This window comes from Lepus europaeus, chromosome 11 (genome assembly GCF_033115175.1).
Source record: "Lepus europaeus isolate LE1 chromosome 11, mLepTim1.pri, whole genome shotgun sequence".
Classification (NCBI taxonomy): Eukaryota; Metazoa; Chordata; class Mammalia; order Lagomorpha; family Leporidae; genus Lepus; species Lepus europaeus.
In genome coordinates, this window is record NC_084837.1 from 73,286,943 (window position 1) to 73,310,211 (window position 23,269).

The 23,269-nt window shown below is 49.8% G+C and overlaps 1 protein-coding gene across 3 annotated transcripts; it reads right to left on the bottom strand.

Annotated features, from left to right (window-relative positions):
• Nucleotides 1-875: 875 nt before the first annotated feature.
• LYSMD2 (LysM domain containing 2) lies at nt 876-22,068 on the bottom strand. 3 transcript variants are annotated; one of them, XM_062205919.1, is made up of 3 exons: nt 21,331-22,068; nt 5,647-5,978; nt 876-1,430 (listed from the first exon to the last, which is right to left on the bottom strand). In XM_062205919.1, exons 1-3 carry the CDS (start codon nt 21,610-21,612, stop codon nt 1,388-1,390), a joined length of 657 nt encoding a protein of 218 aa, XP_062061903.1. In that variant the 5' UTR covers nt 21,613-22,068; the 3' UTR covers nt 876-1,387. The 3 variants fall into 3 exon arrangements, with proteins under 3 accessions (XP_062061903.1, XP_062061904.1, XP_062061905.1); XM_062205920.1 differs by having other exon boundaries at nt 21,344-21,401; XM_062205921.1 differs by lacking the exon at nt 21,331-22,068 and adding an exon at nt 6,356-6,730.
• Nucleotides 22,069-23,269: the final 1,201 nt, after the last annotated feature.

A 23,269-nucleotide genomic window follows, 5' to 3' on the forward strand; every position in this document is an offset into this window, starting at 1 on the left:
ATTTAATTGCAAATGGTATGTTGCTTAAAGTTTACATATAATAAAGGTAAGACCAATTATGTGAATAGAAACCTGTATCAATTCAGATGTGTGCAGTGACTACACAACACCCTATAATAAAATGACTTAGCAATGAAATCCAAACTGGATTTCAGCAATGTTTCAGATCTTAGTATCATTTATTTGTGCCCTTAGTTGTTTTCCATATTTTCATTGAATGTGAAATACACTAAGTCAATGAGAATGCAAAGGGTACCAGTAATTGTAATTTATTTCCTTTTAGATTATTGAAGCTTTTATTTTCAAAAGTGCATTTATAATTATTTAAAAAAAATTGAAATTGGGGGAGAAGTCATCATTTCTAAAGTGTAATTTAAAAATCTATTTGATTGGGACCATGCTGGGGGTAAACTCAAACCTATCTGTCTCTCTCTTCCCCTCTGGCTTTCAAATACATTTTTTAAAAATCTATTTTACTGGCCGGCGCTGCGGCTCACTAGGCTAATCCTCCGCCTTGCGGCGCCGGCACACCGGGTTCTAGTCCCGGTCAGGGCACCGATCCTGTCCCGGTTGCCCCTCTTCCAGGCCAGCTCTCTGCTGTGGCCAGGGAGTGCAGTGGAGGATGGCCCAAGTGCTTGGGCCCTGCACCCCATGGGAGACCAGGAGAAGCACCTGGCTCCTGCCATCGGATCAGCGCGGTGCGCCGGCCGCAGCGCGCTACCGTGGCGGCCATTGGAGGGTGAACCAACGGCAAAAAAGGAAGACCTTTCTCTCTGTCTCTCTCTCTCACTGTCCACTCTGCCTGTCAAAAAAAAAAAAAAAATCTATTTTACTTTCCCATTTGTTGAAAAAATTGAGGACTCAAATATGCAAACATAGTTTATTTTCTCATTCAGAATTTTGTGGTTTATTTTTTTTACAAAATAGCAGACAAAATTTGGTTCTTTGTATTAATACAGAATATGTAATACATATTGAAATATATATATATAGCACTTAGGTTATAAACACGCAGCAATTTCAGCATCACGTAAACAGCCACCAAGTCTTTCACAAAACTAGGATTTCATCAGGAGATAAACCTTTTCTTAGCCTAAATATATATATATATAAATAGTCTCTGGTGCTTTATGTCAACCAGTATTTACAAAAGCTCGTCTAGAAACTACCACCCCTGCAAAAATGATGAGCTTGAGGATGCAATGTTGCTGTCATGCCATAACAGAGACTTAAAACTGTGGAAAGCCAGGAGGAGCACACTGCAGTGCGACTGCAGCAGGTGCGTGAACTACGGGAATCCAGAAGGAACGCTTCCGAATCTTCGGCTGTTGGATTCTTTGTGGTCCAAGCATCTCTTAACCCAGGTGACAGTGCTGCCCCGCACCACCTAACTGTGATAGAGGGAAGTTGCATAGGGACTTTCTTCATCTCTGAGGAAGAGAAACAGTAAAAGTCAGTGCTGAAACCTGTACCCAGAAAATGAAAAGATACACATATTACACAGCTTAGTAGCCAGCTTCAGGGGAGGTGTTGCGCTCAGTAAAGATGCCCACAGCCCATGGTGGAGTGCCTGGGAGTGAGTCCCAGCTCCACTCGTGATTCCAGCTTCCTGCTAATGGACACCCTGGGAGGCAGCAGGTGATGCTCAAACAGTTGGGTCCCTACAACCCACACAGGAGACCTGGACTGAGTTCCAGGCTCCTGGCTTCATCCAAGCCCAGCCCTGGCTGTTATGGGCATCTGAAAAGTAAACCAGTAGATGGGAGACATCTCTAGGTCTGTCTTCTGTCTCTCTTTTTCAAATAAATTTTTAAAAATATAGACCCATCTGCCAAAGATGGGAAGGAATATATCAACTCACAATGTTACTGTGTTTGCCTCAAAAGTTGTATAAAACAGACACCTACTAAGATGTACCTCAGTAATTTGGGATAAATAATATTGTATATATCTTGGTTTAGATTATAAATTTTGGGGCTGGCACTGTGGCACAGTGGGTTGAGGCCCTGGCCTGAAGCACCGGCATCCCTATGGGCACAGGTTCTAGTCACGGCTGCTCCTCTTCCAATCCAGCTCTCTGCTGTAACCTGGGAAAGCAGTAGAAGATGGCCCAAGTCCTTGGGCCTCTGCACCCACGTGGGAGACCTGGAAGAAGCTCCCGGATCCTGGCTTCGGATCGGCACAGCTCCAGCTGTTGCAGCCATCTGGGGAGTGAACCAGCGGATGGAAGACCTCTCTCTCTGTCTCTACCTCTCTCTGTAACTCTGTCTTTCAAATAAAATAAATCTAAAAAAAAAAGATTATAAATTCCTTATTTACTGATTTTATTTTTTGTTTGAAAAATAGAGACAGAATAGAAGTAAAATTGACACTTTAGGAAGCAATGACTCTGAACAGCCCTTGTCTCAATTGTTGAGGAACAATTTTTTTTCATACTATTTGTTGGACTCTTTACTTAACACAGAGCTAGTTATATGTGTATAAAGTTAATTGAAAACAGATCTTAGAAATAAAAATGGGAATAGGAGAGGGAGGAGGAAGGGAGGAGGGCAAGCATGAGGGAAGAATCACCTTATTTCAAACGCTGCAATTATGAAATGTATGAAGTCTGTATTCCTTAAATAAAAGGTTTCTGGGGTTGGTGGGGGGAGGAAAAATAGAGACAGAGATCTTCCACCCACTGGATCATTCCCCAGATGCCTGCAACAGCCACGGCTGGACCAGGCCTAGTGAGGAACCCAAACTCCATCCAGGTCTCCTATATGTACAGCAGGGACTCAAATACTGACAACATTATTTGCAATCCACATTAGAGCAGCAAGCTGGATCAGAAACAGAAGAGCCATGGCTCAAACCAGCTCCTCCAGGACTGGCTGTGGGTGTCCCAAGTAGCAACTTAACCAATGAACCAAATGCCCACAACTAAATTATATTTTAATATATTAAATTTATACTAAATTATATTCATTTATATTTTCCATATTCCACCTCATTCTCAAATGATCTGAGATGCCTGTAACAAAGGAAATATATATACCAAGATGAATAAAATAGTAATAAAAAACAAGGACTATGGAAGAGAGAAAAGACAATAAATTAACCACAAGAAATATTACGACAGTTGAACCTCAGCATCAATTTTAGTAGCAAATTTCCCAGCAGTCAGGGCAAAGAAAAAGGAAACAATGTAGGTTGTGTCTTCTTGAAACCATAAAGGAAGAAGGAAACCAGTTCAATAGGAGAAAGGTTTGCTCCAGGGCATACTACAAACCCAAGAAATAAGCTCAGGGCTGGTTGGGGCACAGCAGGTTAAGCGGCTGCTTAGGACGCTGGCATCCCACAGGGCTGCCAGTCCAAGTGCCCGCTGTTCCACTTCCGATCCAGCTCCTTGCTAATGTGTCTCGGAAAGTGGCAGAACATGGCCCAAGTGCTTGGGCCCCTGCACCCAGTGGGAGACTCAGAAGAAGTAAATGGAAGATCCCTCTCTATCTCCCTCTATATATAACTCTTTCAAATAAATAAAATGAATCTTAAAAAAAAAAAGCTGAATTGCTCAAAAAAGAAAGACATTCAATGAGATCTTAACAAACAATGGAAAAATAATGGACAATATCTTTGACAAATTTTATAAGGAACAGTATTTTTATTAAGTATTCTCTAGAGTGCTGCTTTCCTTGAAGATGTCAAGGAGATGTTCATATTCGTCTGCTATGCAGAATCAGTAGCTGGACCATGATGCTATTAAAGCAAACTTGTTATAAGAAATAAGGCTGGCGCTGTGGCTCACTGGCCGGTGCCACGGCTCACTAGGCTAATCCTCCGCCTTGCGGCGCCGGCACACCGGGTTCTAGTCCCGGTTGTCCCTCTTCCAGGCCAGCTCTCTGCTGTGGCCAGGGAGTGCAGTGGAGGATGGCCCAAGTGCTTGGGCCCTGCACCCCATGGGAGACCAGGAGAAGCACCTGGCTCCTGCCATCGGATCAGCGCAGTGCGACGGCCGCAGTGCGCCAGCCGCAGCGGCCATTGGAGGGTGAACCAACGGCAAAAGGAAGACCTTTCTGTCTCTCTCACTGTCCACTCTGCCTGCCAAAAAAATTTTAAAAATTTAAAAAATAAAAAAAAAAAAGAAATAAGAGGTGGGGGGCGGCACTGTGGCGTAAGGGATAAAGCCACCACCTGCAGTGTCGGCATCCCATATGGGCGCTGGTTTGAGACCCAGCTGCTCCACTTCTGATCCAGCTCTCTGCTATGGCCTGGGAAAGCAGTAGAAGATGGCCCAAGTCCTTGGGCCCCTGCTCCTGAAGAAGCTCCTGGCTCCTGGCTCCTGACTTTGGATCCGCCCAACTCTGGCTGTTGCAGCCATTTGGGGAGTGAAGCAACAGATGGAAGACCTCTCTCTTTCTCTCTCTCTCTCTCTCTTTCTCTGCCTCTCTGAACTCTGCATTTCAAACAAATAAATAAATAAATATTTAAAAAAAAAAAAAAGAAATAAGAGGGGCAACCGTTGTGGCACAGTGGTTATGTCGCTGCTCCAGGGCTGGCACTGTGGTGCAGTGGGTTAAACTGCCACCTGAGTCACCGGCATCCCATATGAGCGCCGGCTGGAGTCTGGGCTGCTGCATTGCTGATCCAGCTCCCTGCTAATGTGCTTGGGAAAAGCAGCAAAGATAGCCCAAGTGCTTGGGCCCCTGCACCCCTGTGGGAAGCCAGGATGGAGTTCCTGGTTCCTGGCTTCAGCCTTGCCTCATCCTTGACCATTGTGGCTACCTGGGGAGAGAAACAGCAGATGGAAGATCTCTTTTGCTCTGGCTCTCCCTCTCTCTGTAGCTCTGCTTTTCAAATCAATAAATAAATCTTTAAAAAAAAAAAAAAGACACTGCTCTGGATTCACATACCACATGCGGGGTGCCTGGGGTTGAACCCTGCTCCATTCCCAGCTCGGTTTTCTGCTTGTGTGCTCCCTGGGAGGCAGCAGGTGATGGTTCAAGTACTTGGGCCCCTGCTACCCACATGGGAGACCCAGACTGTGTTCCATGCTCCTGGCTTTAGCCTAGCCCAGCACCAGTGAACCAGAAGATGGAAACATGGAATCTCTCTCTGTCACTCTGCCTTTTTTTTTTTTTTTTAACTTATTTATTTGAGAACTAAAGCTACAGACAAGAGAGAGAGAGACAGAAAGGTCTTCCATCTGCTGATTCACTCCCCAAATGGCTGCAGTGGCTGGAGCTGGGCTGACCCGAAGCCAGGAGCTTCTTCCAGGTCTCTCACTACAGGTGCAGGGGCCAAGCACTTGGGCCATCTTCCACTGCTTTCCCAGTAGCAAAGAGCTGGATCAGAAGAGGAATAGGTGGGTTGCCGGTGCTGCAGGCAGAGGCTCAGCCCACTACACCACAGCGCCACACTGCCTTTCAAATAAAGAGAATAAAAATAAAACTTAAAAAAAAAAAAAAACAGAGACAAAAGCACTGCAACAGATAAAACCCTGTGCAGCACGCAAAGTTACCTGTTTAGATTTCACATATTAACATGGCTTTCTAGAATGAACTATAACTTTTAAAGCAACAGAAAAGAAAAGAAAGACCTGGCCAAGCGACGACATCCTAAGAACAATTTTTTCAGCCTCTGGCGCGTGTCCCAGGATATCTTTACCTGCTCTCTCCTTTTAGTTTCTGGGCCGCCTGTGTTGATAACTTAATCTGCTGGTCGAGCCTCTGCAAGAAATCTCTGGCTGTCACCTCCTCAGGCTGCCCGGGCTGAACATCAGGTTCCTGAGGACTGGGAGGAGGGAGGTCTTCCCCAGCCCTCACTGGCAGCTCCTCCTGAGCAAAACTGCTATCAACAGTTTCATTTTCTGGCGAATCGATGGAGTTCAGTCCATTAAATGCCAAAGGCTTCTCTGATATAATTGGGATGCTCAAAGTTTTCTTCAGAAATATACAATCATTGGTAAACAGATTATTGGCCCTTTTTATCTGCTCCATCTAAAAATGTAAAAAAGCAAACACGGAGTTACAGGTAACAGGTGCAGAGCAGGGTTTATCCCATGACACAGATCTACAGCCATTCCCGAGCAAGGTGTGCACAGCACTTTCTCTGGGTTCAAGGTTCTCCTCCGAGGTTTGGTCACCGCCCAGATTTCTGCAGTTATCTAAAGGGATGTCAGGAAAAATTCTGCTTCCCACTAGACTTCCCCCACCCCAACTATATTATTGCCCCTACAAAACAGCCTTGAGTCTCTGAAAAAAAAAAAAAGTAGAATTTTTAGCACTTACTTATTAGACTCCATTTTTGTTTTAACATTTCTATTACCTGTTTTCCTTAAAAAAAAAAAAAAAACTTACTATTGTTGCTATTTTACCTGTAGGATGTTTTCTACGTGTCTAGAATTGTGAGTCTAACCCAGACAGACATACAGCCGGAATCTGAAAGAATGGGATAGGAGGGGCAGCAGGCAATAGGAAGTGCTCCTCTGGAAGGCGGCGTTCTGATTCTGATTCTTTTGATTTCAGATGGGCCTTGAAGGATGGGTACACCTGGGGCAGGCGAGGAGAGGAGGGGAGGGGTCTTTTACATGCGATGTCTTTGCTACTCCATGAGTATAGGAAGATTCACTTTACAAATAAAAGAAACAATATGTTTGAACACATTATATACATCGAGGACTCATACAACTGGTAGGTGAAGAAGCCAGGATTTAGCACGGGAACAGAGTGGGTGTATGTTCTCAGTTAACCTTCTAACAGTTCTGCCATCCGGATACAGCCAGCTCCTTTTCACAAATGAGAAGATGGAGGTTCAAGGGCATTGAGTAGCATGCCTGAGTCCACAGGCTGCTCAGTGTGGACGGGACCCAAACTCTGCTAGCTCTGAGCCTACTGGGGAAAAGCCTACTCTTGCTCAGCACACTGCAGTAAAATGTGTCTAGAGACTTCCCTGCCCTACCAGCCCGGGGACTTGCCCCACACCAGGCAGGCTACATGCACCATGGCATCTCATTCTTAGCGCTTTTGTTTGTGATGTATCTACGTGAGACAGTTTGGTGCAATGACTTAAACACACAAGCCTCGGGATCTCACAGACCTGGTTCAAATCCCAGCTCCATCAACATGAACCATAGGAGCAGGAGCATGTTACTTATCTCATTGTCTACAACAGGCATCACCTGCCTTTCATGGGAAGAAAGCTAGACAGTTGAGACAGGTACCCAGGAGATACATGCAGATATACAGTCTATAAATGTTACATCGACAGCAAATAGAGAGAAGGGAAGAGAGAGAACGGGGAAATGGAGAGAGAGATGGACTCGTAGAGTGCCTGGAAGCAGATGGCACTTACTCCTCTCCATTTTGCAATGTGAAATTCAAAGCACACAAGAAGTGATTGAGTGAAACAAGTGCCTCCAGCTCTATAAATGTTTCAACTGGAATTTCTGCCTGACTCTGATGTCTCTACAATGTCCAGATTAAAGTGCATGAGAAATGGAACCAAATTATGGGGAGCCTTTAATGCCAAATTGATTCTGGGTAAAGAAATTATATTTCTACTTCAAACAGCCAACAAAAATAACAGTCAAATAAATGCATCCTGTTCCTCCTGTTTCCTTATTAGAAGCTGGATCCATGCAAACAGAACCTTTAAAGACTTTTTCTTTCCCTCTCTCTCTTTTTAAAGATACCACAAGGCTGGTGCTGTGGTGCAGTGGGTTAAGCTGCCACGTGGAACACCCACATCCCCATATTAGGTCTACTTTGAGTCCCAGATACTCCACTTCCTATTCAACTCCCTGCTAATATGCCTGAAAGGAAGCAAATGATGGCTTAAGTACTTGAGTCCCTGCCACCAGTGGAGGAGACCCAGATGAAGTTCTTGGCTTCTGGCTTTGGCCTGGCCCAGTCCTGGCTGTTGTGGGCTTCTGAGAAGTGATTCAGCAGCCTTTCAAATAAATAAATAAACCTTAAGAAATAACTAAAGGATACTGGGGCCAGAGTTGTGGCACAGCTGGTTGAGCTGCCACCTGTGATGCCAGCATCCCATATGAGCACTCGTCCAAGTCCCGCTGCTCCACTTCTGATCCAGCTCCTTGCTAATGCACCTAGGAAAGCTGCAGAAGATGGCCCAAGTGCTTGGCCCCTGTACCCACGTGGGAGACCTAGAAAAAGCTCCTAGCTTCTGGCTTTGGCCTGGCCTAGCCCTGGCCATTGTGGCCATTTGCGGGATGAGCCAGCAGATGGAAGACCTCTCCTACTCTCTCTCTCTCTGCCTCTCTCTCTCTCTGTCTCTTTTTCTTTCTAATTCTGCCTTTCAAATAAATAAATAAATAAATAATTTAAAAAAAAGGAAAAAGAAACACAGGGTAGGCACTGTGGCACAGCAAGTTAAGGGGGCACCTGCGACACTGGCATCCCATATGAGTGCTGGTTCAAATCCCGACTGTTCTACTTCTGATCCAGCTCCCTGCTGATGCACCTGGGAAGACAGCCAAAGATGGCCCAAGTGCTTGGGCCCCTGCCACACATGCCGGAGACCCGGATGGAACTGCAGGCTCCTGGCCTCAGTCTGGCCCAGCCCTGGTGGTTGCAGCGATTTAGGGAGTGGATGGAAGATCTTTCTCTATCTCTGTTTCTAATTCTTCCTTCCAAAAACAAAGATACTGTATTAAGCTGCTGCTATTTGTGACAGCAGCATCCCGTATCAGAGAACTGGTTCAAGTCCTGGCTGCTCTGCTTCCAATCCAGCTTCCTGCTAATGCACCTCAGAAGGCCCCAGAAGATGGCCCAGAACTTTTGGGCTCCTGCCATCCATGATGGAGGCCAAGATGGAGTTTCTGGTCCTGGCTCCAGGTGGCCCAGACCTGGTTTTTGAGGCCATTTGGAGAATGAACCAGTGGATGGAAGATCTCTCTCTCTTTTTCTTTCTCTGTCACTCTGCATTTTAAATAATAATTTTTTAAAAAGATACTGTATTAAAGAATAGAAATAGAAGGGGTGGTTCTTTGTGTTCTAGTTTCTAGTTTAAGGAAAGCAGGCAAGGGTGAAAGAGAGAGAAAGAGAGAGAGAGAGAAAGAGAGACCGAGACCATGAACATGGGCAGGTACATTTTAGGGACAAAATTAAAATACATAAATCCCAAGTACCTCTGGTCTAGTTTATGTTTAGGTGTGGGAGAGTTAAATAGCTTGAGTACACTGCCTATGGCAAGTTCAAGTTTGTTCTACTGACTTTTGTAGCCCACATTTTGCTGCCCTTAGTTGCTGTTACAGCACAGGAGTCCCATGGCTCTGAGCCCTGCCCTGGCTCCAGGGTGAGCACAGGACTCATTCCTGCCCTTTGAAGCATCACAGGCTAGCGTGACAGAACTTGCCAGACATGCAAAGACAGGGAGGGGCAAAGTTCTCTACTCCTGCTGGAAGGAGATGTGTGGGGCTGCAGGCAGTCATCCTGCCACCTTGAGGAACCTGATAGCCAAGCCACCACGAGGAGGGTATCTGGGTATCTAGGTCATAGCCTGAAGCCAAAATACCCTTGGACCTTTCGGTATGAGCCATTTTGGGTTTGGCTGGTTTTTCCCTTAGGCCAATTAAAGTTTTCTATCCCTTGTAACTGAAAGAGCCCTGGGAGATCTGATACAGTGCCCTTTGAAGTGCTTCCTGGAAGAGGCCTGAGGCTGCTAACAGTAACTGCTGCCTGGGCATAGTGTGGGGTCAGAACCTGAGAGCAGCACCAGGGTCTGAGTTGCGGAGCAGACCTGGGAACAGCAAGGGAACACACAGTTCCTTCTGTAGCCTCCCCGGCTCCACAAAGATCTTACAACACCACGTGCTGAGGATGCATGGATGAATTAACACAAGTCAGAGGAACCAGCCTAGAAGACAAACCCAGGGAAGCAACCACAAATGGGCAGAGTTATTTCCTCCTTTTAAACTCACACTCTCCTCCCTATGGCCTCCCTACTCTTCTTGAGTCTATTCTAAACCCTGGGAAGGGAACTTTTTAAAAACTGCATAATCTGGAGGTGGCATTGTGGGACAGTGGGTTAACCCACCTCCTGCGACACCAGCATCCCTTATGAGTGCTGGTTTTAGTCCTGGCCGCTCCTCTTCTGATCCAGCTCCCTGCTAATGCACCTGGGAAGACAGCAGAAGATGTTCCAAGTGCTTAGGTCCCTGCTACCCACATGGGAGACCTAGATGGAATACATGGCCCCTGGCTCTGGCCTGGCCCAGCCGCAGCCATGACAGCCATTTGGGGAGCGAACCACTCGATGGAAGATCTCTGTCTCCCATTCTCTCTATAACTCTTTCAAATAAATCAATTAATTTAAAAAAGAACTGCATGATTCCAGACGCCTTGTCCCTAGAGTCCCAGCTGGAGTTCCCATGGTGGAATCACTGTGCCTCTGGTGGCTGTGCTCCCTGGAGCCAGGCTCCCAACAGGCAGCCTCTCCTCCAAAGCTCCAGCGCTTGCCTGTCTTCCCCTGACCCTGCAGGCCTAGCAGTGAGTCCTGCTGTTGCTGGTCTCTGGGTGCATCCCCCTGCCTTTTCCCTAGCCCTGCTCTCACGCTGTTGGTGTGCCTCCAGCAACCCCTCTCGGGTCATACGCTCGGAGCATGCTACCTGCATCCCACCCGGCCCCTGGCTGACCCATGTATCACACAGAGCAAGACAGGCCGTCAAGGCCAGGCTCGGGGTCAGTGACAGAGGGCATGAGCCAAGGTGAGAGAGTCAGAGGCTGGGTGTGGTGAGAAGCCACAGGCAGTGCAGGGCAGGGTTCCCCTGGCTCTGGGACACCCTGCCCGTAACTGATTGGCTACAGCCCTGCCACTGAGCTTCCTGAAGCCAAGGGCAGCATCTTCCCCGTCTCAGTATCATCAGCAAGCACTGAAACTCCTTCTTGACCTTTACAGTCCCGACTCCAAGATGACACGGAGGACCCCAGTGTCTAAAACACCGAGGGCAACCTGACCTCGTAAGCACCGAGGCGGGACTCAGACTCGAGTCCGAAGGTGAGAACAGGTGAGTGTGCTTCGCCTGTGGCAGTCCCTGGAGCACAGGCCCTGGTCACACGTTCAGGGTTCACAGGCTGGCCTCACCACCTCCTAACCATCCTCTGTGCCTGTGGTCTTATCTGTATGTTTTCTATATGAAAACACAGTGACAGTTCCTTCCACATAATATGACTGCTACAAACATTAAACAGAGATCAATTCATGGAAAGTATTTAGAATAATACATGGGACATGGCACCCTGGAAGCACTCAAAGATATTAGCGACCATTATCATTAAATTTGGTTAAAAGTAAGAAAGCAATTGATAGACACAGATCGTAACATGTACTTAGCAAACAAGAAGGAAGGAGGAGTAATAGTCTATTTAAAAATATTTTCTCCTCCAAAGTAAGAATATATAAAGAAAAGTTCATATAAATAAGTCCAGATAAATAACACAATGTGTTGTCACTGCCCCCACAGTATAATAAAAGAGCTTTTTCCCTCAAAAAAAAAAAAGACTTATTAATCTGACAGGCAGAGTCACAGAGAGAGTCAGACAGACAGACAGAGGTCTTCCCTCTGCAGATTTACTCCCCAAATGGCCACACCCAAATGGGGTGGGGCAGGTCAGAGCCAAGGGCCAGGAATTCATCTGAGTCTCCCAGGAACTCAAGCGCTTGAGCCTTCAGGCACAGCTTCCTAGGCACATTAACAAGAATCTAGATTGAAAGCAGGGCAGCTGAGACTCGAACCAACATCTAACAGCATTTGCAGGTGCCCCAAGGGACCGCTTAAGCCACTGTTTCACAGTGCAGCCCCCTGAACAAAAGGTTTGTTAAAGATTTAAAAAAAAAAAAAAACTAATTTAAGGGGCCAATGCTATGGCATAGCGGGTAAAGAATACCACCTCTGGCGCCGGCATCCCATGTGAGTGCTGGGCATCCCATATGGATGTGTCCTGGCTGCTCTACTTCCGATCCAGCTTCCTGCTAATGTGCTGGGAAAGCAGCGGAATACGGTCCAAGTAATTGGGCCCCTAAACCCAAGTAGGAGACCAGGAAGAAGCTCCTGACTCCTGGCTTCAGATCGGCCCAGCTTCGGCTGTTGAGGCCATCTGGGGAGTGAACTAGCAAATGGAAGAGATCTCTCTCTCTCTCTCTCTCTCTGCCTCTCTGTAACTCTGCCTTTCAAATAAATAAATAAATCTTAAACAAACAAAAAAAAAAACTAGTTTTTTAAAAATACAATGAATTTGGACTGGGCATTTAGCATAGCAGTTAGAATACCAGTTAAGGCACTCTTATTCCACATCAGAGTACCTGGGTTTGAGTCCCAGCCCTGACTCCTGGCTCCAGCTTCCTGCTAATATACACCCTGGGAGGCAGTTGATGATGGCTCAAGTACATGGGTCCCTGACAGCCATGTGGGAGACCCAGACCGAGTTCCCAGCTCCTGGCCTAGGCCTGACCTAGTCCTTACTACAAACAGCATTTGGGTAGCAACCAACAAATGAAAACGCTCTCTCAGCTGCTGGCTCTCCCCTCTACCCTGAGAAAGGAATGAAAGGGAAGGGGCCCGCGCTGTGGCGTAGTGGGTAAAGCCGCCGCCTACAGAGCCAGCATCCCATTTGGGCACCGGTTTGAGTCTCAGCTGCTCCATTTCCGATCCAGCTCTCTGCCATGGCCTGGGAAAGCAGTAGAAGATGGCCCAGATCCTTGGGCCCCTGCACCCGCATGGGAGACCTGGAGGAAGCTCCTGACTCCTGGCTTTGGATTGGTACAGCTCCGGCTGTTGTGGCCAATCGGGGAGAGAACCAGCAGATGGGAGATCTCTCTCTCTCCCTCTGTCTCTCCTTCTCTCTGTGTGTAACTCTGACTTTCAAGTAAATAAATAAATCTTTTTTAAAAAATAGCTTATCTAAAATGACTCCCCTATAAATTCATCCTGTAAAGGTGAATTTACTTTGGGGGGAATTTGAAAAACTTCCCCACAGGGCACCTCCACATCAGCTGATGGGTGTGGCCTCCAATAGGACACTGAGCCCTTATCAGTGTACCTGCCTCACAGGGGACGTGAGGGTCAGCAGTTTCCTTGCTCTTCCTTCCTTAGGAGGAGGGGCCCTTCAGAAAACCTGCCAGGATGTGCAGCAACTGACGCTTACGCGGCACCGTGTGGCTTTCAGCAGACTTCTATATGCACGTAAAACTCTCAACTGAGTATTATTTTACAGAAAAGAAAACAGACTTGTATGATTCCACCAAGACTCACCCCGACCTCTGTCTCTTGGTACCTTGTGGGTGTTGCTAACAATCAGCCCTTCCACTGCCACCAGCTCATGAGAAGAAAATCTCTCTTCCTTCGCCACACTGTCTCACAATACTACATGAGAGTCCATTTGTAAGAATAGTTCAAAAAAGGCAAATCTGGGCCGATGCTGTGGTGTGGTGGGTAAAACCACTATCTGTGACACCGGCATCCCATATGGGCGCTGGTTCGAGTTCCAGCCACTCCACTTCTGATCCAGCTCCTTGCTAATGGGCTTGGAAAAGCAGCAGAAGATGGCCAAAGTGTTGGGCTCGTGCACCCATGTGGGAGACCCAGAGGAAGCTCCTGGCTCCTGTCTTCCAATTGGCCCAGCACTGACTGTTGGAAGCATTTGGGGAGTGAACCAGCAGATAGAAACCCCCCCCCATCTCCCTCTGTAATCTGCCTTTCAATAAACAAATAAATCTTTTTAAAAAAAAAAAAAAGGCCAGCGCCGCAGTTCAATAGGCTAATCCTCCACCTGCGGTGCCGGCACACCGGGTTCTAGTCCCGGTCGGGGCGCCGGATTCTGTCCCGGTCGCTCCTCTTCCAGGCCAGCTCTCTGCTGTGGCCCGGGAGTGCAGTGGAGGATGGCCCAAGTGCTTGGGCCCTGCACCCCATGGGAGACCAGGAGGAAGCACCTGGCTCCTGCCTTCAGATCAGCGCAGTGCGCCAGCCACAGCGCGCCAGCCACAGTGCGCCGGCTGCAGCAGCCACTGGGGGGTGAACCAACGGCAAAGGAAGACCTTTCCCTCTGTCTCTCTCTCTCACTGTCCATCTGCCTGTCAAAAAAAAAAAAAAGAGAGAGAGAGAAAAAAAGAAGTGATGTGTGTTATAAGAAAATAATAGGAAAAATTGAATCAGTTTCAGTTGGTTTTTCCTTCTGTATCTTCAGATTATTTTTTAAAAGATTTATTTATTTATTTGAGAGGCAGAGTTACAGATAGAGAGACAGAGAGATCTTCCATCCGCTGGTTCACTCCCCAAACAGTCATAATGGCTGGAGCTGGGCCAATCCGAAACCAGGAGCCAGGAGCTTCTTCCAGGCCTCCCATGTGGGTACAGAGTCCCAAGCACTCAGGCCATCATCCACTGCTTTCCCAGGTACATTAGCAGAGAGCTGGATAGAAAGTAGAGTAGCCAGGACTCGAATTGGTACCCATATAGGATGTCAACACTAAAGGTGGAGGCTTAACCTTCTATGCCACAGTGCTAGTTTTTCTTCAGAGTATTAGAATCACAAACTGGGGGGCCTTTGGCACCGGCATCCTAAATGGGCACTGGTCGTGTCCTGGCTGGTCCTCTTCTGATCCAGCTCTCTGCTATGATCTGGGAAGGCAGCAGAAGATGACCCTTTATGGCCACTTGGGGAGTGAACCAGCAGATGGAAGACCTTTCTCTCTGTCTCTCCCCTCTCTCTGTCTGTAACTCTACCTCATAAATAAATAAATAAAATCTTTAAGCACGCGCACACACACACACACACAAATTGGGATGGACATCTGGCCTCATATTAAGACACCTGCATCCCACAGCACAGTGCCAAGATTGGATTTCCAACTCTAGTTTCCTGCTAATCCTGGGAGGCAGCAGACGATGGCTTAAGTGACTGGGGTCCTACCACCCATGTGGGAGACCTGGTTTTCAATCTCAGCTCCTGGCTTTGCCCCAGGCCAATCCTGGCCATTGTGGGCATGTGCAGAGTGCACAAGAGGATGGGAGAGGTGTGTGTGTGTGTCTCCCTCTCTTGGCCTCTTGAATTTTGATTTTGATCAGCAAGAGTCAACAACCTCCACCAGCAGGAGGGGCTAAAGTCATCAACAGATTTCTGTGCACCTAGGTTCTAACTCACAATGTCCCTAAGAGGACAATCACCGGACCCCTTCTCAGCAAGGTAAGGCCTGGGAGGGAAATGTTAGCAACAGCTTGGCTTAGCTGCTAATTGGAAGAGAAAGAGGAGACCCCAGGAAGTCACTGAGGTTGCAGGACGCCAGATGGCCTCTACAGAGGGGGCCAGCACAGGCAAGTTGCAGGCAGGGAGCAAAGAGTTTAAGCAAATAGCAACTCCAGCTCCCCATCCCCTCCCTACTTTCAGTTTCTATACTGTTCTCCAGAGGTTCTTCCAGGGTTGCCAAACAATCCAAACAAAAAAGTTCAAGTGGCAGCCTGGAGCCAGGTCAGTTTCCTCCAGAGCTTTGACTCAATTGGGAGGAGGAGCCAGGACATGGAAAAAGCAACAGCTAAATCTAGAATACAGGGTTAGGGAAGGGGCCTGCTTGTCTCAAAGGGCATAAACCCAGCCAGGGAAATTCCAGCCCAGGCAAGTTTACATCTTAGGTCTGAACTATATTTGTTTAATAATTTCTCAACCCAGCCCAACAGTTTCAGTTTCCCAGACCCACTTCCTCAAACGCCTGTACTCTGGTGGAGATGCCCAAACCTGAACTGCTCCAGCAAGGGCAGTAAGCTGTTGACTGGAGAGCAGGCCTCAAGGCCATTCTCGAAGGTCAAGTCTTCCACCGGCTGCACCTCCTCACTCAGCCCTTCCCCGGGCCCTATCTGCCAGAACCATTCCAGGGCCTATCGTTCCATTCCAGGGCCTATGGTTCCATTCCAGGGCCTGTGGTTTCAGGCCAGTCATGCTTCCTTGTGGATTAGGCCCACATGTAGGTGGAAGACCCACCATGTGCCAGGCGCCAGGCTAGGCACGGAAGATGCAAAGATGAATCAGACAAGTTCCCTGGCCTCTCAAGGAACTGCAGGCTAAATGCTCACCATGAGTGAAAACAGAACATGTATTCTTTTTTTTTTTTTTTTTTGATAGGCAGAGTGGACAGTGTGAGAGAGAGACAGAGAGAAAGGTCTTCTTTTTTTTTTTTTTTGCCGTTGATTCACCCTCCAATGGCCGCTGCGGCCGGCACACCGCACTGATCCGATGGCAGGAGCCAGGTGCTTCCTCCTGGTCTCCCATGGGGTGCAGGGCCCAAGCACTTGAGCCATCCTCCACTGCACTCCCGGGCCACAGCAGAGACCTGGCCTGGAAGAGGGGCAACCGGGACAGAATCCGGCGCCCAGACCGGGACTAGAACCCGGTGTGCCAGCACTGCAAGGTGGAGGATTAGCCTATTGAGCCACGGTGCCGGCCCAGAACATGTATTCTGATGTGGCCCCAGCATCTAGTGCGGGGTCTCAAACAAATCAAGTTTAATCAAAATAGGTAAAGAAACAATGAATATCAGTTAATACTATTAATGACTATAAAGGAATGGTGGGAAAGGTCATAAAGCTTTTTTAAAAAAATATTTTATTTATTTATTTGACAGGTAAAGTAAAGTTACAGACAGTGAGAGAGAGAGACAGAGAGAAAGGTCTTCCATCCACTGGTTCACTCCCCAAATGGCTGCAATGGCTGGAGCTGCACCGATCTGAAGCCAAGAGCCAGGAGTTTCTTCTGGGTCTCCCACCCGGGTGCACGGGCCTAAGCACTTGCTATCCCAGGCCATAGCAGAGAGCTGGACTGGAAGAGGAGCAATCAGGACTAGAACCAGCGCCCATAAGGGATGCCGGCGCCGCAGGTGGAGGATTAACCCAGTGCGCCACGGTGCCGGCCCCCATAAAGATATTTTCTAAGTCACTGGCAGAAGTGAGGTCCATCTGGTGTCAGCCTGGCCAGGTTCCTGAACCTTCACATCCTTCTTTCCTATAAAGGAATTCCTGGGCCCCCCAGGCCCACCTCAAGGGCAGAGAGACTCAACACTAACAGGAAACAAAACAGAATGTGTACAGCCTATCTGCAGACCACACAGAACCCATCCCCTTCTCACTACCTCCTTGTCTCCTCCATTGGTCCAAGAGATGCTCCTTTCTCACGCACAATACTGCAAATGTCTCAGCGCTCTGCTTTCCCTGCCTTGGTGCTGGCTCGCCTGCAGCCTGCCCTTAAAGCAACAGCCAGAGCGATCTTTTGTTTTGTATTTTGTTTTCACTGAGAGGGAGACAAAGGGAGAGAGAGAGAGAAGACAGAGAGAGAGAGCAAATGAGCAAGAGAAAGGGCTTCCCCATCTACCGATTCATTCCCCAAATGCCCACAGTGACTAGGATGAGGCCAGGGTCAGATCCAGGAGCCAGGTACTCAATCCAGGTCTCCCACTCACATAGTAGGAATCCAATCACTTGAGCCCATTGCTGCCTCCCAGGGTCTGCATGAGCAGGAAGCTGGAGCCAGGGGCCACAGCTGGGAATCGAACCCAGGCACTCCTATGTGGGACACAGGTGTTGTAATCACACGGGCAAACACCCATCCCTGGAGTGACCCTTTTTAATCCATGAGTCAGATCATGTCACTCTTTTGCTCAAACTCCTCCAATGTGTTCCATGTTGGAGAAAAAGCCAAAGTCCACCCAACGATCTTCAAGGCCCTAAGTGATCTGGTCTAACTATAACCCACCACATGCTGAACACCAGCTACACACCTCCAGGAATGTCTTGGTTATGCTTGCTCGCAGGGCCTCTGCACCACCGACTGCTCCTTCTACCTGGAATGTTCTTCCCAAGATTCCTCACAGCTCCCTCCCTTACCTCCTTCTCAGGGAAGCCTTGCCTGGCTGCCCCACTTCTAATCATAGCCAACCCTACTAGTCTTCCCTCGGGGCCTTCCTGGCTTAATTTCTTTTTTTCATTTCCCTTATCAATATCCCATATGTTTGTTTACTTGCGTCTCCAGAGACTAAAATGCAGTTCCCCAAGGGCATAGTTTGTTTTTGTTTTTTGTTTTTTTTTTACTCACTAATACATCACCAGGAAGGCAGAGCTAGAAAAAGGGAAAACTGCACGGTGCATGGCTGACAGACACAGCTGGGGCGGAGTGCTGAGGGTGCAGGCAGGCTGCAACGTGACACGGGTGCCCAGGAAAGGCCTCACAGAGGAGACATTGAAGCAAAGACGTAAGGCGGTGACGCACTTACACAGCCAGATCAGTTCTCTATCACTTAACCAGGGCCCCATGAAAAATGAAAATGAGGGCCCCTTATTCACAAATGCTTAAACATGGCAAAGCACGACAGCAGAGCATTAAGCGAAGCGTGAGGCTTTTGGGAGCATGGGGCTTTGTGTGACCAGACAGGTCACCCACACAAGCATGCCCGTGTGCACCCAGCCACCCACCCACCCACACACCCAGGAAGCAGGCCCTGCACGCAACCATTAGGGAAAGAGTGTTCCAAGTAAGATCCAACAACAAATACAAGGACCCCCCCCCCCCCCCCCCGAGGAACATGGCTTTGGCAGCAAGCAAAGAAGCCATGCTTGCTAAAAAGCGAGATTTCTGGATTCCTTTTCTGGGTATTGTGTTCCCCTGGGTCCAAGGGCAGTGGGGATCCTTCATCACCTTGTGTCTGCCCCGAGTCCCCCTTCTCCTGTCAAGGCAAGTTTGAGGAGCACAGATCAGCCCATATCCCAAGATGCACCCTGGTGCCAGCCCCTGAGCACTACTTCAGATAATGGGCTCCCAACCTAGTGCCCTGGGAACCCAGGACTGGCACTTGGGTCTCTACCTCACCCCTTGTCAGAGGTTCTGGGAATCTCCTGGTGCCTACAGTACTACCGGCTTTTCCCAGGCTCCTCGCCAAGGGACAGAAGTCCTGCCTGGACTCAGCTGGGTGGCTGAGGAGCTGCCGTCAGTGGCAGGTTCCTTGGGAGTCCCTCCTCTCCAGGCAGACAGCAGAGCTGTTCTCTACTCACGCCAGGTCAGCTGCTTGCCTGGACTGACTGAATTTCCAGGTGTACCGCCTTGGGTCTCTAACCCCCAACATCTCATCGTGGACTCTATTTAAATGTGTCGTAGGTGAGCTTGGCTGTGAATATGACAACCTTAACTCACTCAACTCATTTCTATTCAGTCATGAAAACACTTTTCTGTCTTTTTACTTCCACCTAAAATCTCATTTATAGTGCGTAAAACAAATTCATACCTACAGATATTAGCTAAAGCAGCAATATCACTTCACTGTTAGAGTAAGTATTATCCCTTTCACTGATCCAATATAACCGGTGGAGAAGGGCCTAAGAGTTTTGCCAAAGCAATGATACGTACTCCATACACCAATGGTTCCTGGCCAGGGGTGAGTTTGCCTCCAAAGCAATACCGGCAATGTGTGGAAGTGGCCAGGGGAGAGCTACTGGCATCCAGCAGGTAGAGGCCAGAGATGCTGCTAAATATGCTAAATACGTGGGCGGCCTCCCACGGCAGAGAATGCTCCTCTCCATAACCTCAACAGTGCCCAGGCAGAGAAGCCCTGCAGTGGATCATTGTGATTACAAACTAGAGTCCCGACTCATTCTACTCGAGACAAATATCTTTAAAGCTAAAGTCTTTCCTTAAAAAGTACTGAAGGGTCCGGCGCTGTGGCACAGGGGGTAAAGCCATCGCCTGCAGTGCCAGCAACTTAAATAGGCACTGATTCGAGACCCGGCTGTTCCACCTCCGATCTAGCTCTCTGCTACGGTCGGGAAAGCAGTCGAAGATGGCCCAAGTCCTTGGGCCTCTGCACCCGCGTGGGAGACCCGGAAGAAGCTCCTGGCTCCTGGTCTCAGATCGGCACACCTCCGGGCCTTGTGGCCATTTGGGGAGTGAACCAGTGGATGGAAGACCTACCTACCCCTCTCTCTCTCTCTGCCTCTCCCTCTCTGTAACTCTGCCTTTCACATAAATAAATAAATCTTTAAAAAAAAAAAGTGCTAAAAACTCTTACACTTTCATGGAAAAGGGTGACAAGGTCAGGAGAAACAGGCTCTCCATCAGACAACACAGCAGGTACTGATGAAAGGTGAGACCTGCTTAACAGCCGGAAACCACACAAGTGAAACCACAGAGGACTAAGTGTACAGGGACTGCTGCGACAAGATGCCATGGGAAATAGCACTCCCTGGACACCACAGACCCCTCACCTAGCAGGTCAGATGCACCAGAAGACCCCCCCCCCTTCCTCACTAAGGAGGAGACTGTCACACCTATCTCTAGGCTACCTGTGAAAGTCAAACCAAGTCTCTAGGCTACCTGTGAAAGTCAGACCAAGAGGGAACAGGACAATCGCAGTGCCTGGCACGCAGCCGGCATTCAGCAGAAGGCAGCTAGGGGTAGTTCCCAGTCGACTTTGCTCTGGCTCTAACCCTAAGCCAGGCCCCACTAACACAGAGAGGACCCTAGTTCTGAGTTCATTCAAAGGTTTCCCAAGAAGGTGGAACGGGGCGCTCCCTGGCTGGATCAAGTCAGCACCTGACAGCGCTACGAAGTCCCTGCTCTCAAAATGCTCGCTAGGTAGAAGGTAAACACAGACCCACTTCATATGCAAAACAGATGGCTCCCTCTCTGTCCAGCAGCGAAGGGCCAGCCAGAGTTTCGCTTTAAGGGAAAGACACAGATAAGATCATCTTTCTGCCCACTGCAGTCCAAGATGCTTCAGGAAAGAACACTGAAAACTGACACGGCGCTCCAACGTCAAACGGCCATCACACAGCTCAGAGTTAATTATAAGTAATTTTAACGAAACACGTTGTTCCCTCCGGTTTCCGTGCCCTTCCCAGAGGTGAAACGCAATACCGCCAAGACGCAGACGCCTATAAATTAGTAATAAGCACGGCTCTCCAGCTCACCTAGAACACAGTTCTTGGCTGGGCTTAGCGACAGGTGTCACATTCACAGTGACCCGTGAGCCCTGGGGTGCAATTTCACTTCTAAATACAGACATCGAATCGATGGCACCATAACCATCGAGTGGGGACAGTGGTACCCTTCCTGACTCTTGACTTACAAAAAGAATCAAATTCGCCTCCGCTTGGCTGTGAGTAAACGGCAGATGGGGGATGCCTCGTCCTCTCTGGCCTCTCTCCCGCCACAGAGGCGGTCTGAGCTGGGGCAGGGCCCCGGGAACTCGACGCAGCTACCCCGGGGAAGGGAGCCCGGGCGGCCCGCCCCTCTGGCTGCGGCACCCGCGCGCGGAGCCAGCGCTGGGGCCCGCCCGGGGCCGCCCCCGCGCCCTGCTCACCGTGACTCCGTACTTGAGCGCGATGCCCTGCAGCGTGTCGCCGGCGCGGACCCGGTGCTCCACGCGGCGCTCGAGGACGCCGGCGCCCAGCGGCGCCCGCACGCTGGCCGTGCTGCCGTACGAGCGGGTCTTGGTGCGGGCCAGGCTCAGCGACAGCTCGGCCTCCTCCGACTCGGAGCCCGAGCGCGAGCGCGGCGGCGGCGGCGGCGGCGAGGGGGCCGAGGCCCGCGGCGCGCGGGGGCCGCCTTCCCGCAGGGACGGCGCGGGCGAGAGATCCGCCATGGAGCCTGCCGGGGCCGCCAGGTCGCCGAGCCTCGCCTAGGGGGCGGCGCCTCGTCCGCCGCCGCCGCCGCCTCTTCCTCCTCACAGGGGCTGCGGCTGGCCGTGCCGCGGGGGCGGCGGGCGGGAGGCCGAGGCGGGGAGCTGCGGGCCGGGCATGGCGGGCGCCTCCTTTCTCCTCCTCCTGCACGTCCTGCCGTTCCCGGCGCCCGCGGCACACGCGGCTCACGCGCACCTGCAGGAGGGAAGAGCGAGTCGAGCTCCCGCAGCCGCGCGGCGGCACGCCGAGGCTCCACCCTGCCCGCCCGGCCGAGGGAGGCCCTGCGCCGCCGCGAGGGTGCGGGGCTGGGCGAGGCCGCCCCGCAGGCGTCCTAGGCCCTCCGGTGGACTCCCGCGCCGAGCCCGCAGAGCCGGGCTACAGTGCAAAGTCTGAGCTCTGCGCGGCCTCCTTTATCGATTCCCCAGCAGAGGCCGGCTTGTTCGGACCTGCAACCTCCGCCAGCGCCAAGGCTAATTCCCTGCCCCCTCGCGGTTACCCCAGTGACCTCGAAGTCCACGGCACAGAGAACATGTACATACACACACACACACACACTCATACACCCCTTCCGCAGGTTCATCCCAATAGCCTCTGGTCCCTTCAACGTTGCACCGGGAGCAATTGGCTTGTGAGGCCCCGGGGGTGGCCTTGTACTACTCCTCCAGTTGTTTGGGGTTTGCTGGTCTTTGCACAGTGGGCTGGCTTGAAAGCCTGACCAGCCCCAGCACATTCACCTGGCTCAACACCTGGGACTTGCGAACTGCAGCCATTCTCCCCACCCCCACCCCCCGTTTCTTCCATTTACACCCTGAAGTCATTATTTGCCCAAGGATGACCACAAAGCCGCCAAGACCTCCCATTTGTCCCCTGCCTCGGAACCCTCTCTCCTCCTGAACACCCTGGCTGCGACCTTCTGGCTTCAGGGCCCTTGGCACACAGAGTGAGTGCACACGGACTAGGAACAAGTGCCCTGGTTCCTCTTCTGTTTTGGACAGCTCTCCAAGAAGAGATACCGGCTTAGGCTGGTCAAGAGACTGCAAGTCTGATATGCTGGTGGAAGTGCTGATGCTGGCCGTGCTGGACAGGGGCAAAGGAACTAGAGCTCAGGAAACACGCGCGCACACACACACACTAATGGAAGAGGAACACGTGGTCCCCCATTACCCTCCCACTCTAAACTTTTCCATGGCTCCCGTGGACAACAGCATTCCCTATGGGACCACACTGATATTCTACCTGTTATTTCTACTTTTATTATTATGCGCTGGCTGTACCCCCATCTGTGACCTCCTGTACGCACCACATGTGCCTGCCAAGCAACGCCACTTGACTGGCCTCCTTGTTCGTACCTTTGCACTGTGTATATGCTATGCCTTCCCCTGTACCATCATTCTTTTTAAATCTGCAGGGTCTATCTCAAATGATACATCCTCCCTGAGATTTTTTTCCCCCCTGATTCTCCCCAGTTGTCCCTCTCCGCACCTTCCCAACTGTTTCTCCTTTGACCCATAAGGACAGTCTGAATCTTATGTTTAGTACTGAACTAGCTGTGCTTTGTGTTTGAATTATTCATGTGTTTGACTTTGTTTCTCCGCCAGATACATGCTTCGGGAGGCATAG

Bases quoted from the DNA above. Each gene is read 5' to 3' on its own strand.
- LYSMD2 (XM_062205919.1), bottom strand. From the start codon at position 21,612: ATGGCGGATCTCTCGCCCGCGCCGTCCCTGCGGGAAGGCGGCCCCCGC. The intron at 5,979-21,330 runs GTGAGCAGGGCG...TTACATTTTTAG, and splicing joins CGCTCAAGTACGGAGTCACG to ATGGAGCAGATAAAAAGGGC. The intron at 1,431-5,646 runs GTAAAGATATCC...TCTCTTCCTCAG, and splicing joins AAACTAAAAGGAGAGAGCAG to AGATGAAGAAAGTCCCTATG.